The 18,670-nt window shown below is 32.9% G+C and overlaps 1 protein-coding gene across 9 annotated transcripts in view; it reads right to left on the bottom strand.

The window, feature by feature from the left end:
• The window catches only part of Nek1 (NIMA related kinase 1), a 167,925-nt gene that overhangs the window by 148,820 nt on the left and 435 nt on the right, over positions 1–18,670 (bottom strand). For all 9 annotated transcript variants that reach the window (XM_071610527.1, XM_071610529.1, XM_071610530.1 and 6 more), the window contains exons 2-6: positions 18,498–18,618; positions 10,846–10,994; positions 10,133–10,229; positions 4,496–4,593; positions 52–135 (exon numbers count right to left, since the gene is read on the bottom strand). In XM_071610527.1, the coding sequence (XP_071466628.1) occupies positions 52–135; positions 4,496–4,593; positions 10,133–10,229; positions 10,846–10,962 (396 nt within the window). In that variant the 5' untranslated portion in view covers positions 10,963–10,994; positions 18,498–18,618. The remainder of the gene's footprint in view (positions 1–51; positions 136–4,495; positions 4,594–10,132; positions 10,230–10,845; positions 10,995–18,497; positions 18,619–18,670) is intronic.

Below are 18,670 nucleotides of genomic sequence, written 5' to 3'. Positions count from 1 at the left end.
TGTTCCATGTCCTTATCCATTCAGAACTTACTAGTGACAGAATAAACATACCTGTGATTTTATGTCTCGATGAAGAATTTTTCTATCATGTACATGTTTCAGAGCCAAACATATCTGTACAAACCAGTCCAAAATCTAGGAAGAAAAATCAGATCTGTTATATCTTTTAAAAGTTACATATCATGGTATATTTCCTTGATCATTGAAAGGATTCAGGAACATATGGGGTTAAGGAAAACTAAGTTGCTAAAAAAAAAAAATTGGGGGCTACAATTTCTTTTTATTTTTATTTTATAAACACTAACATTAAGTAGATATTCAAGTAAACTGACTTACAGAATGTGCAAGAACACATACCAAATCTTAAATGAAAGAGATACTATTGAAGCATCTCATAACTCAAAGTATGGGAAAAAACTTGAGTGAAAAATGTAATTTATATTTTATAATAGTATGAAGATAGGTGACTTTTCTTCATTTTTTCTATAATGCTTTTTTCAATATAAACAAAAATCACACACAAAAAAAAATAAGGCTAGAAAATGGGAAGACATCTCTTACTTTTCCTTTCCCCTTATTCACCATGTGTATATAGCCTTTGGGGCTAGCAATTTGGAAGTTTCAAAGGGCTTAATTTCTACCTCGCTCCTAACACCAAAATAATTCCAAGATAATGGCATTTTTAAAAAATACTTATGTTTTAATTGTAGTTGGACACAATACCTTTATTTTATTCATCCATTTTTACGTGGTGCTGAGGATCAAACCCAGCACCTCGCACATGCTAGGTGAGCGCTCTACCACTGAGCTACAACTCCAGCCCCCTAAATGACATTTAAAAAATTTTTTCTTTTAGTTGTAGGTAGCCACAATACCTTTGTTTATTTATTTATTTTTATGTGGTGCTGAGGATCAAACCTAGTGTCTCACAAGCATTCTTCCACTGAGCCACAACCCCAGCGGCAAAGTCAATGGCATTTTTAAACATGAAAATCAAACTGATAAAAGAAAACATAGAAATATGATATATCAAGAAATTTGTAATGTTTTGAACAACCAGCAATAAAAAATTAAAAAAAAAAAAAAAAGAAAACATAGGCTAATTTTTTATAATCTTTGAAGCAGGACTTCCAAAATATGACAGAAAACTATTAACAGCATAACATAAAGACTGATAAAGTTGACTACATAAAACTTAAAACATCTGCATGGCAAAATATATAATCAAATTTAGTAATAATTATTAAAAAATACTGCAGCATGGGCTGGGGTTGTGGCTCAGTGGTAGAGAGCTTGCCTAGCATGGGTGAGGAACTGGGTTCGATCCCCAGCACCACATAAAAATAAACATATAAGAAGCCAATTTGGAAAGCAGTATGGAGATTCCTTGGAAAGCTGGGAATGGAACCACCATTTGACCCAGCTATTCCTCTTCTCGGACTATACCCAAAAGACCTAAAAACATCATACTACAGGGACAAAGCCACATCAGTGTTTATAGCAGCACAATTTACAATAGCTAGACTGTGGAGCCACCCTAGATGCCCTTCAATGGATGAATGGATTAAAAAAAATGTGGCATATATACACAATGGAATATTACTCAGCACTAAAAAATAATAAGATCATGGCATTTGCAGAGAAATGGATGGCATTAGAGCAGATTATGCTAAGTGAAGTTGGCCAATCACAAAAAAACAAATGCCGAATGTTTCCTCTGATATAAGGGGGGTGACTCAAAATGGGGAAGAGAGGAAGAGCATGGGAAGAAGATTACCTCTACATAGGGAAGAGGGGTGGGAGGGAAAGGGAGGGAGAAAGGGAATTGCATGGATGGTGGAAGGAGACCCAAACTGTTATACAAAATACATGTATAAAGATGTGAGAAAAAAAAAAGAATAGTGTTACCCTAGATTAGGTAGAGAGAAGTGATGGGAGGGGTTGGGAGGGGCTGGGGAGATAAGAAGGATAGTAGAATGAAACAGACATTATTATTACTGTGTGTATATATGTGAATGCATGACCAATGTGATTCTGCAACCTGTATACTCAGAAAAATTATATCCCATCTGATTCAAATGTATGCTATTTCAAGGTCATTGTACTGTCATGTGTAACTAATTAAAACAAAACAAAAAAAACAAACAAATAAAATAAAGGTATTGTGTCCATCTACAACTAAAAAAAAAAAGGATAAAAAAAAACTGTAGCATAATTGACAGATTGCTGATTCTCCATTATGTAAAAGTTCTTCCAAATCACTGAGAAAAATACCGACAGCCAAAATAAAAAGTGGATAAAAGACTGGAAAGGCAAACACAAAGGGAAAAAAGCTCAATAAAAACCTACATAAAATACTAAATCCCCTTCAAATTGAAAATAACAAGGTATCATTTTAACCGAACTTGAAATAATATATAATATCAGTCAGATATAGGAAAATAAGTCTTTTTATGCCCCACTTATGAGAAATTTAATTCTAATCACTTCAAATCAAATTTTAGATTCACATACCATTTTAAATGCAAGTTAAATAAATAATTGCAATTTCAAATTTATTCTACAGATATAGTGTCAGAAATACCAAAATACATGCATAAGAATGTTTGTTATAGCACTATTAGATCCAAAAATATTTTAAATAACAGGCCACAAAGGAGTGTGAAATACATTGTGATACATATACTAGAAATATTCTGCATCCATTGAAAAGAATGAAGCAACCAGACGAGGTGGCACATGCCTGGAATTGCAGTGGTTTTGGAGGCTGAGGCAGGAGGATTGTGAGTTCAAAGCCAGTCTTAGCAAAAGTGAGACACTAAGCAACTCAGCAAAACCCTGTCTCTAAATAAAATACAAAAAATAGGGCTGAGGATTGTGGCTCAGTGGTTAAGTGCCCCTAGTTCAATCCCTGGTACCCACCCTCCACAAAAAAAAAAAGAATGAAGTACATTTATGTATACTGTTTATATAGTGTTAACTAAAAAGAGTTGCAGAATATATAGTATACAAGATGCATAGTATACTCCTATATTTATAGCACATACTTGAGCTCTATGTGATTATAATTTTGTGTGTGTGTGTGTGTGTGTGTGTGTGTGTGTAGGAAGGAAAGAAGGAATAAAGATAGGAAACAGAAGGACAGCTACCAACCAGAAAACAGGGTTTACCTCAGGAAAGTGGATTTGCAGAGAATTAAATATAATGTAACAAGCTTTACTTGTTCAAATTTATAGATATGCAAGTAAAATCTGGTGGAAGATATTATGTTTTGTTTCCTAGCCTTGGAACAAATAATAAATAGTCTTTAAAAACCCAATCCAAGATTCCTTATGAAAATTTCTAGACAAAAATAAATTCTGTGGCCTTAATAGCTATTTGATACGATAAGACTCTAAGTTTTCAGAGCAAATTCAATTAAAATTAAGAAGGGGTGATAATGAGAGATGAATGGAAGGAATTTAGAGAAGGAAAAGACCACAGAAAATAAAGAATATTTAAAGAAGTTGGGACTTGAACTGAACTGGAAAAAAATAAAGGCAGCTTATTAATAACAAAGAGTTAGGGGAAAAACATTACCAAAATAAAATAAGTAATCAGAACAACTATAAAGACAATGAGATAGATATATAAACATACAGCTTAGTGGCTAACACAAAGTACCTGCTCAATAAATATCTCCTAAATTAAACAAAAGAGGTGGAGATTTAGGGAATAATAGAAAAAAAAAATAAAGCTACTTAGATAGGTTAGGGCTATACTTTATTGATATTGGAAATCAAAACAGAGATTAGATTTAACAGTTGCCAATGCAAGCCTTACAGAGCTAGAGTTATGTAGCAAAGCTACCTGTTAGGGAAGATTTGATCTGGCAGCAGTAAACCATATTGTTGGGACCCTGAAGAATTAAACACTTAAAATGAATAATTAAGTTATATACATATAGTCAGGTGTGGTAGCAGGTATTTTTAATCACAGCTACTCGGGAAGCTGAATCAAGAGGATCACAAGTTTTAGGCTGGCCTGAACAACTCAGCAAGACCATGTCTCAAAATAAAAAATAAACAGGACTGGGGATGTATTAAGGGGTAGAGTGCTCACCTGGCATGTGCGAGGCCCTGGGTTCAATGCTCAGTTAACACAAAGAAGAAAAAAAATATACAAATATATATACACACATAGGATACACGTAAATATACATAATACACATAGGATATAACACATTAACATATAAAAATATATTGTTACAGAACTAGAAAAGAGATAGAGAACTATACAAAAGTGGGAGTTAAATAGTCAGAAATGTGCCAAAGGTATTGAATATACCAGACTGCCCTAGTTATTACAATTAGCATTTGTAGTTAGAAATAGATACACACATAAATAACCAAACAGCTCATTTTTGAGCTATTTCTCAAAAATAGGGTCAGATATAGGAAAATAAGTCTTTTTATGCCCCATTTATGAGAAATGAAGCTCCTACATACTCACTTACCTGATCTTCTTGAAACAAAATGCCTTTCTGAGCATTTATCCGCTTAAACAGATCTCCTCCTTCACAGTAATCCATCACTATGTAGAGAGAGCCATTTTCTACAAAGTAAAACATTATTCCATTTTTTAAAATTTATATCAATTGCCCAACTAACTTAAAAGTACTTAAAAATTTACTAAAAAGCAGCCACTAAGCAAAAAGTGCAGAACCACACTCACAAGAATTAAGGTGCAAGTTTACACTGTTATAAAGACTGTATAATGACAAGTTATGTGCACTCAATCATGTTTTGTTTTTTTCTTTTAAATCCAAGAACACACTATCCTATTGAAGAAAGGTGTTCACATTAACTTTAACATCTCTGGAATACAGATAAAATGCAGAGATACTTGATTTCATTCAATAATGAATAAAATAAGCTTCTGAAATATCATATGCAAAATCATACTTTTCTACCTATTTGTCAGATATGAGTTATCTTAGTTTCCAAATGACCATTAATTTTCAGTTTTGTGTTACCCACTTGAATCAATTACTTATAAAATAAATGTGATAATATATATTGTGATAAAATCTGAAGAGCTTTCTTATATTTCATTCTCTTTAAAAAAAACAGTGTATAACTTGTGAATGAACATGAAGAAGAGGCACTGCCTTATTTACCTTTATATCCTGATTCACAGAGAAAGAGACTTTCATGTTTCTTCCATGGTGGAAGGGACTAGAAACACTTTTTTTTGGTACCAGGGATTGAACTCAGGGACGCTTGACCACTGAGCCACATCCACAGCCCTATTTTGTATTTTATTTAGAGACAGGATCTCATTGAGTTGTTTAGCATCTCGCTCTTACTGAGGCTGGCTTTGTACCATCTCAGCCTCCCAAGCTGCTGGGATTACAGGCCTGTGCAATCATACCCAGCTTAGAGAAACATTTTTAATCTTTCTTTGCGCTCCTATGTGGCCAATATCATTTCTAACATTTATTGAACCACTACTCACTAGTGCAACTATCATAATTCAAAGTAGAGTTTTCCACTTCTCATTTCCTTACCATCTGTTATGGCTTTATTCTTAGTAATATTTATTTGTGGTGGTGTGTTCATGCTCCTATATCATATTTTGCTACACTGCTTAAAATACACTATTAGAATTGAGAACTTGTAACTGGGCATGGTGGAATATGCCTATAATCCCAGCAGTTTAGGAGGCTGAGGCAGAAGGATCGTGAGTTCAAAGCCAGCCTCAGCAATTTAGCAAGACCCTGTCTTGAAATAAAATATAAAAAAGGGCTGGGGATGTGGCTCAGTGGTTAAGTTCAATCCCTGGTACCAAAAAAAAAAAAAAAAATTGAAAACTTATTTCATTAAGCTAACTAAGAATGTAGTTCTTTATGACACAGCTCTTTATGACTGATATGGAAAGATCATACAAATATACATGTGAGAAAGTACAATTCGAAAAACAAAATTGTACACTTCAGTATTTCATATACGTGCGTATATAATACATATATGTGATATTACTATTTATAAAACATAACAAAAAGCAAAAATTACAAATAGTATGTTATCATTTATATGCTTAGATTATTTCTGGAAAGAAACATAAGGCAGTGGTAACAGTGTTAACTCCAAGAAAAGAACAAAAGTATGCCAAGGATAGCAAAAGAAGGTAAACCTACTGTTCTGTAACCCCTGAATTTTGTACCATATGTATATAATAGAAGATAAAAACAAAAAAAAATATGTGTAGGGGGTGTTAATAGGACCTGAGAGAGGGATGGAGACGCAATCCTCCCTTTAAAGGAATGGAGCTTTAATATATGAACTCAGTAATATATTCTGCCACTAGATATTATTTATTTTTTAGATTAATACTTATTTTAAATGTAAGTTTAACAGAACTGTCTTCTCTGTAAAGCAAATACTAATCTATTCTTTATTCCAACATCTTACCACCAACTATTTACCAGGCATTTTGCTAGGTATATACAAATACAAGATACTACCCTTATCACCAATAAACTTGTACAGTAATAAAGGCCCTCCCCAAAGTCAAAACAACAATTCCACCTAGAAATGGCTTAGAGTTATAGTCACAAGGCCAAAAGGCTATATAAATCAAATGATAAAACCCCAATGAATGTTAGAGAAAAATGGTAATGGGGAGTGATTTATAATCAGTAAAGCATGTACTCTTGGTTGGCTAACCCAATAGCCAATTAGAGCACTCTTTTCCCTTCACCACTCCTCAATTTAGAAGCTAAAAAAAGCCAGATGTTTTAGCTCCCATTTCCCATCACAATTAGAGGTAGTCATATGACTCAGTTTGGGTAGTAAAATCAAAAGTAATTCTGAAAAGTGGCTTCTGAGAACGCATTTTTCTGATTAAGGAACAGACTCAAGATGTGCTGCTGTTGCTACCATTTTCTCTTCTTTTGGCCTCGGATACAGACATGTGCCTAAAATTGCAAATGCTATCTTGGGACAAGAAAGCATGAAGCTGAAAAACTTATATACTAAGGATGGCAGAGTAGAATGTCAGAGCCTGGATTATAGTAACACAGATGAGCTGCCATGCCAAAGGTCTGCTTATCTTAAGACTTGTTAACTGAGACAATATCTTTCTCACTTAAGCCAACAGTGGTCAGATTTTTCTATTACCTGCAGCCAAAAGTAATCCAAATTTAACTCCTATTGAGAAGTCTTTTTTTCAAGTTAATTAGATATTGGCAGCAGCAATGGGGAACAAGTAAAATGCCAACCTCTATATCAATATGAGATTGGCATGCTTGCAAAAAGATATAAAAACTAGAAATGAGAACTCAAACAAGATGATAAAGACAAAAAATAAAAGCAATTAGAAGACAGTCAAAGACAACCAAAACCAGAAAATTATATATTAATAATGGAAGCAGAAAGTCAAAAAACTATACCATATATAAACATACACTCAAATATCTGGTCATACAAAGCAATCCCCCATTTTCCCCATCATAAGATCAAAATTTTTTACTTATATGCATTTATAAATGGAAGGAAATCAGATGAAACAGTCGAATGCCTATAATAATTAAAATTAAAATCTATCATACATTTATATTTTAAATTATACACACACACACAAATAGTCTTCTACCCACTCTCAAGGTTTTATCAAATAATTTCATCCAAACTATTCCAGTTTATTTTCAAATCAATGCCTTTTACTGATTCACCTATCCATTTTTCCAGTCCATATGATTTGCACTTAACTGAAAAAAAGAGAAATTTTTAATGGAATTTCTTCTCATGCACTAATTCCCAGGTGCATAATATTGGGATTTTTAAATAAATCATTCCCGGGATAGTATGGTAGCTCAATGGCAGAGTGTGTACTTAGTATACACACACAAATCAAGAAGGCTGTAGGTGTGATTGTCATAACATTCCATATTCCCTTGTAAGTAAATTTAAAAGGCTTATTTACAGGACTAGGGTGTAGCTCAGTGGTAGAGTGCCTGCCCAGTACGTGTATTGCCTCTTCATTCAATCCTCAGCACATATTCCCCACCCAAACACACATACCAAGGCTTACTTATAATGGTATCTAATATCTCTTGCCCACATCCTGCATAGGTAGCACAAATGGAGTTCCCTTGGTGGGATAGGCTGGCTGAGAAATAAAAGCTAAGAAAAATAGAACGAAAAAAAAAAAAAAAACAAAAACCACCCCAACCTAAGGGTTGGGGTGGAGGAGGCAGACCTCCATTTGTAGCCAGTCAGGCAGAAGTTCCAGAGGTCTGGACTTATGAATGGGTCAAAGAGGAGACAATCTCAAGTACTGAGCTCTCACTCTTGAATTGAATTAATCTTTTGAGGTCATAGAAGTTTTTTATATTGATTACAGAGAAAAAAATAAGGTACTTTATTTTTCCTAATACAATATATTTTGCACAGCCATAGAAAATAATAAACACTGAATTGTTAATAGCGCTTATCCCTAGGGAGTAGGAATAAGGATGGAGTTACAAGAATGGAGTACTTAACTTTTAGTCATGCATGTCTATACTTTTTGAATGTTTTTCATGAGCATGTATTCCTTTAAACTTAATAATAAAATCTTAAAGAATGTCATCCCTTTTCAATTATTCAGATGTTTCTATCTGTAGTACTAATATAAATACAAAATATCTGCTGGAAATTTGTCAACATACAGTCAAAACCTTTTAACTTGATTAAAACTGTGGTGCTAAGCTGGATGCCCTGGCTCACACAGGTAATCCCAGCAACTTGGGAGGCTGAGAGTGTGGATTTCAAGTTCAAAGCTTGCCTCAGCAACTAAAAAGGCTCTAAGCAACTCCTTGAGACCTTATCCCAAATTTAAAAATAAAAAAGCCTAGGAAGGGATGGGGTTGTGGCTCAGCAGTAGAGTGCTAGCGTAGCATGTGTGAAGCCCTGAGTTCGATCCTCAGTCCCTCATAAAAGTAAATAAATAAAGGTATTGTGTCCAACTACAACTAAAAAATAAATATTTAAAAAAAAAAAAAAAGGCCTAGGGATGTGGCTCAGTGGTTAAGCACCCTTAAGTTCAACCCCTGGTACCAATAAATTAATTAATTAATTCATTCATTCATTCATTAAAATTGTAGAGCTAAAAGAAAAAAATTAAAAGATAGATGGTGGGGAAAGATAAATACAGGAAATTCAAGGTCCTGAGAAGAATGACTAACATTTTACTCTTTCACATAAGATAAAAATCTTCAATTTACTGTCATCATAAAAGTTAACAATATGATGTGTTAATTTAACAATATTTTAAAAAAGTATCTTTTCATTTAGTAGGTATTAAGTTTATCTAGGAACAAAGTAATTTTAGCTGTAACTCATACTCTGAAACTAGTATGTGATACCACCTTGAACTAGTCATTTCAATTATCTTCTACTTTTAATTTATCTTTATTTTGTAATTTATAGAGATTTATGATAATAATGGGAGTGATAGGACTTTATTGAGTAGGACTTGAATAAACTACTTTGAATTGCCTTTCAAGAAGCTTTGCCCTATCTTACTTCCTACATTATCAAATATAATAGCATATAGTTCCAAAATAGCCATGACAATTACTACATTTTAAGAACTTGAGAAAACTTTCAATATATTTCAATGTTATTATAACAGAATATACTAATACAAAGGGTACTTTCTAAAGATGAGAACATTTTCTCAGTAGTAGTGTTTGTATGTTTAAAAGCAGTTTAGTTTAAAAATATGTTAGGGATGCGGACATCACTCAGTGATAGAGTACTTGCTTAGCTTCCATCTACACCTGGATTCAATCCTTAGTACCATTTTAAAAAACAAAGTTAATTACTGTTTTTGCTTCTTCAAATTCTTGTACTTACTATACTGCTTCGTTTTAAGCAATCACTAATAAGAACAAGTCAGAATTAAACTACCAGGGAGATGGTATGGTGTCAGTATTATCTTAGAATCAAGCTGATATTTATATGCATATGTGCTGAAGCAAAAAAAGATACTCCTTTTTTTTTTGTACCTGAGAATACATTCACAAAATGAATCCTTACAAGGAACATATCCAAAATTATCAATGGCTTAGGACTTATATTGAATTGTCTTGCAAAATTTTTCTGACCTTCAAATGATTCTCTATATTGGACAATATTTGGATGCTTCATGTTTGCCAAGACGGCAACTTCTCTCCTTGATTCTTCCCTTTCTTTACTGGACATCTTAAGTTGGAGAAAAAAAGGAAAATAGTAAATCAAACCATTAGTAAGAGAGCTAATAAAAAAAATATAAATGGCATTAATATAATCCAATCAACAAAACATAGCAAGGAGTTAAAAAGGATGAGCTGCCAGGCCTGGTGGTGCATGCCTGTAATACTAGTGGCTTGAGAGGCTGAGGCAGGAGGATCACGAGTTCAAAGCCAGCTTCAGCAACTTATCAAAGCCCTAAACAACTTAGCTAAATCCTGTTTCAAAATTAAAATATAAAAAGGACTGGGGATGCGGCTCAGTGGTTAAGTGTCCCTGGGTTCAATCCCTGGTACCAAAATAATAAAAATAATAATTGTTTTAAAAATAGAAAGCATGAACTGATTCTATATATAAAAACATTTTAAGATGTTTAAGCTAGATTAAGTTACAGGATAATAAGCATACTTTTCTAAACACAAAAACTCAAGGACATAAAGATCTGACTATTCTAAAATCAGTGGTACTCTTTAGGATTATGGCAGCCTTTTGCTTTAAGGTATATATTGCTATTTTTTTTTTCAAGTCCTCTAATGAGCTCCATGTAACCAAATCACTACTTGTGTAATCGAAGTAAAAATATACTTACTCCTGAGATGTTAATTTCCTTGATAACATATTGTCTGCCATCCTCGGTAGATTCAACAAGAATGGCTTTCCCAAATGAACCTTCTCCGATCTTTTGCACTCTAGCATACTTCTCCATGGTTCTTTTTCTAAGGCATTTTTATAGGTATACTAAAAAGAAGGAAAAAAACAGTTAAAAGAGCACTTATGTTTAATTCAAATTCTAATTCCTTAGGAATTTCCTAATTAAAAAAAAAAGGCTAACATCTTTACTGAAAGTTAATAACCTTTATCTCAGTTTCACTCCTGCAACATAGTTACAACCCAAAAGCCAGACAGTGACATTTCAATTTTGTAAGAATGCTTTGGAATTTCAAATATTTCCATACTTAAAATTATATGCAGAGAACAGCAAACTTTTTCCTACATAAACGACTTAGTAGCGATATTTTATTATATCTAATAAGAATGCAAGCTTAATAAGATACTATCTACCAAAGTTATTTCTTTGCTATTATAAAACAACTTCAGATAAAATTTATGTACATATATTTTAGTGTACTTACAAGGATTTCCTTAGGATAAATTATAAGTTCACAGAATATACACATTTGAAACTTTCAAACATAATGTCATACAAAAATGTCTACCAATTTATATTGTAACTTGCAGTATTTTTGTCATACAAAAATGTCTACCAATTTATATTCTATCTTACCTACCTTCATTAATACTGGCTATTAATTATTAAAATCTGTGAGAGGCAATAAAGGGTAGTAGTTAAAGAGTACTGAAGAGAGATTGTGTGTAAATCTGGCTTTATCACATACTATATGGTCTGAGACAATTGACCTATCTTTACATGTTCATCTATAAAATGTAGATAACCATAGTATGTACTTACAGAACCACTGGGAGGATTAGTTCATATAAGTCATGTACTGAGCACAATGCCTGGCATATGGCAAACACTATGTCACAATTTATTGTTACTCTTGTTTGTTGAAGGAAATGATGTTTCATTTTTATTTGAACGAAATAATGCTTAACTGGTAAACTTAAAAAATTCTTCCACATTTACTGAACATTTGTATTTCTTCTTTTTTGAACTATTCATCTATTTTCTTAATCCATTTTCTACTAAGAGTATTCTTTTTAATAATTTGCAAAAACTCCTAATGTAATCAAATCCTTAGCTATCACAAATGACTTCCTCCTATATCTTATTTATCTTTCGATTTTATTTAAATAAAAAAAGCTTATTTTGATGTGAACAAATGTATTAAATTTTTCTTTATATTTCTGCTTTAGATATTATACATACACCCTTACCATACCTAAGTAGTTAAAGTCATCAGTAGCTTCAACAACGGTAATTTCAAGAGAGTGATAATTTCAGAAAAAGCCCAAGTACACTACACTAGATAGTAAAGTTTAAAAAAATAAAAAGTAGTGTGTGGGGGGAATGGGTGGTAGAGATAGGGAGTCATAGAAGCAATAATCAACATAGCCTGCTGGCAAGATTACCTTTAATGTGGACATACATGAATTCACTATATTAATCTGAAACTCCTTCTAAATATTTCAATTACCCAACTTTCTCTCTTCTATTTCCACTTACAGCAAACAAATTTCCAGTGTATGATTCCCTTCTGGGAGAAAATGAGCTTCCCAGGAAACTATTTTAAATTTCTGTGACAGTGTACTATATTTCTTTCTCATTGTAAATTAATAAATTGATGCTGTCATTTCATCCATCAATACTAAATTTGTTTAATTTTATTTTGCTTCTAAAAAAAGAAATAAAATGAAGGTATTGTGTCCACCTACAACTAAAAAAAAAAATTTAAAAAAAAAAGAAGACTCAATCTCAATAAATAACAAAATTCATAGTCTAGGCCTGTAAAACCAAAGGCTAGAACACAGCCTGTGGTAAAAATTGATGGGTAATTATGCTGTATGAAATTTTGTGGGAGTCTTCCTCTACCTTAGAAAACATAGCCATATTCCATTTTAAATTTCTATAGGAAACAAGAATGTTTTTAGCAACTTTAAGAGAAACAAGAAAAGAAACATTATCATAGACATTAGCATCATCAGTGGGTTAAAGAGGAAAAGTCATTCCAAACATATTAAATTCAAGTTTTATCAACTGGTGTAATATAATGTCTAATGTCTATCTGGGAACCATCCAAAATTTAAACAATTATGTCCCATTATCCCATTTATGGAATACCTAAAAAACTTACACTGAGCAAAAAATATACCACTTATGGTAACTGTGAAATGCACAGTTATGCTTTCAGAGTTCTATTCTTTTGAGAAAACAGATGAAAAACAAGTGATAATATACACTAGTATTATTTGTAATAATAAATTATATAAGCTATAGATTAAGACTTCCAACCTATTTTAACACACCTGTGACAATTTCACTGAAATAGTCATGGAATTAAAAACTTGGGGTTTCATGGGTTAATGATTTCTCCAGGACAGGAAAATTCAATATGTCACATTACTATGCTACTTAGGAAAATAAAAAAAATCAATATACACTCATCTTAGAAAACTAAATTTCATAAAATAAATTATAATACATACTAATCACATAATAAGATTATTTCACAATCATCACTATCCAGCGACTGCCATGAAAGGAAAAACAAAATCAGTCATTTGGGCCTTTCTTAAAGTTTAGTTGCCAATTACTTTCCAGGGATCACATGAAAACATGGAAGCTCCAAGAGTCCCTAGTATTGCATTCTACTGCCAACTACATTACTGCATCTCTTAGTTATAATTAATTCAGTAAAGCAGAAGAGAATCTACTGCCCCTGGTATTGATAAAAGATAACTCTAACTGCAATCAAAATAATGGCACAAAAACAAACACCTGTCCAAGTAATAAAAGACTTGTGGCAGATGAGTTCCAGAATAACTGACACGCTCTCCTTTTTTGTAGTTAACATACATAAGAGGAAATAAAAGGAAAACCATGAAAAAATAGGTTATTTTCAATGTCTTATAACATATTTAATTGAGCTACTTATTTCTTTGTGGTAAGACTTCTCAACTGAATTATAATCCTAAAAAAAATTTCCAAACAAATGAAACAAAACAAAATGCACTGTCCACATTATAACATGTAACTGACGCAACACAGAATACTGTTCTTATTTCATTATGGTAATAAACTAAATTCTAAATAAATGTTCATCTTTTCTATGCTTACATAAAATCACAACTTTCAGTTTATAAAAACCATAACTCACCACTAAATATATGAGGTTGAACATACTACTTCTTCTCCACACTAAAGGGGTCAAAAAGACAGAACAGGATCTCAAGATGGCAACAGCAAAACAATTCTGGAAACTGGCAAACAACACACACAAGGCGGCAACAACTGACTTAGGAACCAACAGAAAGCTGTATTTTAAGCCAGCAGAGGGAAATAAGAGAAATAAGAATGCAAAAATAATCAATTAAATAAGTTGATTCCCTCCATATATAGATCAATAACCAGGTACACATGAACGTCGGCTAATACTAGGATTAAAATAGGACTGGTTGAAAGGCTAAGCAACAGCCACACATACAACATGCCTCCTTCATCTCTCCCAATCAGGGAACTACATATCTTCCATGTTGATAAAAAACTGAGATGTCTCTAGACTGGGAACCCCAGGTTCAGCTGGGAGATTAAGAGAACGTCCACAAAATAAATGTTGAGACTAGACTCTGACCATCCCACCTCCAAAAGCAATTTAAAACCTAAAAAAAAAATGTATGATAATAATTATTGAGAGGTGGCAACTATTAATATGTTCTACATTCATCCTAGCCTTTTCTTCCCCTGAAGACATCTCCCATGTGTCACAGTGAAATAGAACTATAGTATAAAGAAGCAGTCTTCCTGGGATGAGGAGAGAAATGAATTAGTTTTCAGAGCTTCCAAAATCCTAGAAAGGAAAAAACAATATAGGAGTCTAAAAATTTGCAAGTAAATCCACTTCTGTCAGCCCATTTCTAACCTACACATGCACACAAAAAGACTGAGACAGACTAGTTCTAACAAAACCTCAGAACAACCATTGATAGGACACTTGGAAGTGTTAAATAACTGAAATAGAAAAAATAAAACCATAGTAGTAATAAAATAAAACACAAAAGAATGATTTTTTTTACAAAATCATTGAGTGGGTAGTTGAAATACTCCATAAAAGCAAAAAGTCTTAATGGATTAATAACTACTAGCATTAACTAGCATAAAGCAAATAAGAATAATAAAAAGTACACGTTTTAGCTCATACCCCCAAAGGATCATTTTTAATATAAATAAAAAGCTATGTACTCATAGGCATAAAAGAAAAATCCAACAGAAAAATGAACAAAGAAGATGAAGTTACTTAGGACGTATGTAGTTCAGCAGTTTATCTAGCACGTACAAGATCCTGATTTCAATCCTCACCACCAAAAAAGTTTACAAAGCTGGGCACAATGACACACAACTGTAATCCCAGCAACTCAGGAGGCTAAGGGAGGCAGAAGGATTGAAAGTTCAAGGATAGAGTGAACAATTTAGCAAGACTCTATCTCAAAACAAAAATATAAAAAGGGCTGGGAATTTATCTCAGTAGTAGAGTCCCCCCCCCAAATTTAATCCCTAGTACCAGCCAAAAATAAAATGATAATAATAAAAAGAATAAGTTGTAGGGGCTGAGGTTGTGGCTCAGCGGTAGAGCGCTTGCCTCGTATATGTGAGGCACTGGGTTCGATCCTCAGCACTACATAAAAATAAATGAACAAAATACAGGTATAAAAAAAGAATAAATTGTATATAAATTATATTAACATGCACAAAGGTAGCCAGGCATTGTGACTCATGCATGTAATTCCTGTAGTCCAGCGACCTGGGAGGTTGAGACAGGAGAACCGAAAGTTCCAGGCCAGCATAAGCAATTTATAGCATGAACGTGTTTCAAAAAACAAAACAAAAAAAAGTACAAAGGTAACCAATCTTCTGTAAAGAGTAATCAAATTTGAAGAAGAGATAACTTTTATGTATATTTTACAATAAGAAAAAAATTCAAGAGAGCATTTTTCACCCATCAGATTGGCAAAATTCAAAAAATTTATTATTGTACTGTTTTGGAGGGAAATAGAAAGAAACAATATGGTGGTGCAATACTGTGGTAGTGTAAACTGGTCTACATGCTAAGGAAAATGATTTGATAATATCTCCCCAAACTATAAAGGTACAGACACTTTGCTACAATAATTCCACTCCTAGGAACTCATACTACAAATACTTCCAAATGTACAGAAAATGATATATTTACAACGTTATCTTCTGCAGCAGTTTCTAGTAGCAAAATTTAAATAACCATAAACAATGAAGCAGCATTTGTGTTAATATAGATTAACTTCTAAGTATTAAATTTTTAAAAAAGATCAAAATAATAAATGTGGATATAGTACTCCCGCCTTATCCACAGAGGACATGTTTCAAGACCCCCAGTGATGCCTGAAACCACAGATAGTACTAGATCTGATATTTTCCCTATACATATCTATGATAAAGTTTAATTTAGAAATTAGGGACAGTAATAGAATAACAATAAAATAAACCAATTTTAACAATATACTATAATAAAAGTTACATGGTCTCTCACTCAAAATCATATTGCACTATTACATTTTCACTTAAAGGAAATACTTTATAGCTTCTGTTTATCATATCCAAATTGCCAGCATCACTACTCTTGCTCTTCAGTGATCACTGAGTAAAATAAGGATAACCTGAATACAAGCACTGATAGTCAATCTGATAACCCATAAGGCTACTAAATGACAGGCAGGTAGTACATATGGTGTGTGAATATGCTGTATAAAGGGATGATTCAGGTCCTGGGCAAGACTGCTTGAGATTTCCTCATGCTACTCAGAATGGCATGTAATTTAAAATTTATGAATTGTTCATTTCTGGAATTTCTCATTTAATATTTTCAGACCAGGGCTTGGATTATGGCTCAGCGATAGAGCGCTCGCCTAGCATATGTGGGGCCCTGGGTTCGATCCTCAACACCACATAAAAAATAAATAAAATGAAGATATTGTGTCCAGTTACAACTAAAAAATAAATATTAAAAAAAAAATATTTTCAGACCAGTTGATTACAGGTAAATGAAACTGGATAAGAAAGGACTAATGTGCTATTATTTATGTAATAATTGTAAATATATATATATATATTTATACATGTGTGTATACACACACACACACATGTATACACACACATATGCACATATATAATAAGTCCTCATCAGCTGTTTTACAAGTTGTCCTGAAGGGAAACATTAGTAATGGAAGAGCAACAGATTTCATGAAGTCTTTTGATACTGTCTGCAACTACAATCCATACATACTGTTTTCCTAAAACAATAAATACCAATTTGAATTGTGGGAGAGGGCCAATTTATCTTCTCAGGGAGGAAAAGTCCCTCCCTTTTTTCTCATTACTAAAGAAAGCAGAAAACAAAATGGAAATACTATTGGACTTTTTTTTCTAAATACTTGTTTTTTTCTAATATCTATCTATTCAGATAATACTCAAGAAGGCCTGTAGTGAAAACTATCAACATGTAAATAAAGCTTTTATATTCATGAAAAGGTATCATGTTCATGACAGATTAGAAGGCAGAAGATTAGACAAGAGTAAAATTTACTTGGAACACAATGTCAATGTATTATTAACATGACCTCAAAAGAAATCCTGTGGTCAAGTTCCATAACCTTTACAAATTTCTGATGGTAATTTTCACTGTGCAAAAACTTGTTTTTCCACAATATAGGTTCCTTACTTTTCACTTAGAACAACAGACAATTCTAAATGAACTAGATCTGTAGATCTTCTAAGACCAGACAAATAAACTAGAAACAAAGAACTACTTCTCTTCATATTTGGTTCCCCTCCATCATCTCTACAGTATTGCTGCATCATAAGAAAAGGCCACTATTAGCTTAGGTTGGATACTACTTTTAATCCTTCATAAATATTTCTGATGTAATTTACCCAGGCAATAAAAAATTATTCTTCTTGGGAAACTTACATTAGAAAATAAAATTAACACCTGCATTAAAAAAAGAGTTATGGGGGCTGGGGCTAGGGCTCGGTGGTAGAGCACTTGTCCAGTATATGCACAAGTCCCCAGCACCCCCTCCACACACACACACAAGTTGTGATTAACACTTAGAAGTAGTAGAACTTTTAATACCTTACATATGGAAACTGTCAAATCATGGAAATAAAAATATAAGATTATGGGATAACCAGGTAAGTACTATTATCTCCTTCTAATTAAAATGTAGATAATTTAAGATTGGAGATATCTAATATAACCAATTTAAATGACTGTTTTTCCATATTAAGGTTTATATTATTATTTTAATTCCATTATCATTTTATCTTTTAAAAAATGTCTAAGGAACGTTTTGAAGTACAGTTAGTTCTTTCAGAGAATTACCATTTTAATGATGTGAAGGTATTATTCCCGCAAACACTTAAGGTGAGTATCCATGCAATCTCTACACAAGCAAATATAAATAGGTCTCCTCGTTTCCACTATGACTTTACTCTTTTGCACATCATTGCTTCCCCCAAGTGCAACTCACCTCAATGTCACAGGAATTTAGTAGGAATAACGGTGATGATCAAAAGCATCGGTCTAGAGGTGGTAGTTCCTAAGAGACTTAATGAGGCAGAATCACCATCCTGCATTTTGAAAATAACATCCTGAAAGAGAAACCAATCTAACTAGCAGCAGCTCACAGCCCAGACTGAAAGG

The sequence above is a fragment of the Marmota flaviventris genome, chromosome 3 (genome assembly GCF_047511675.1).
Source record: "Marmota flaviventris isolate mMarFla1 chromosome 3, mMarFla1.hap1, whole genome shotgun sequence".
Lineage (NCBI taxonomy): Eukaryota > Metazoa > Chordata > Mammalia > Rodentia > Sciuridae > Marmota > Marmota flaviventris.
Note: the sequence above shows the minus strand (reverse complement) of the source record. Positions and strands in the feature narration are given on the sequence as shown.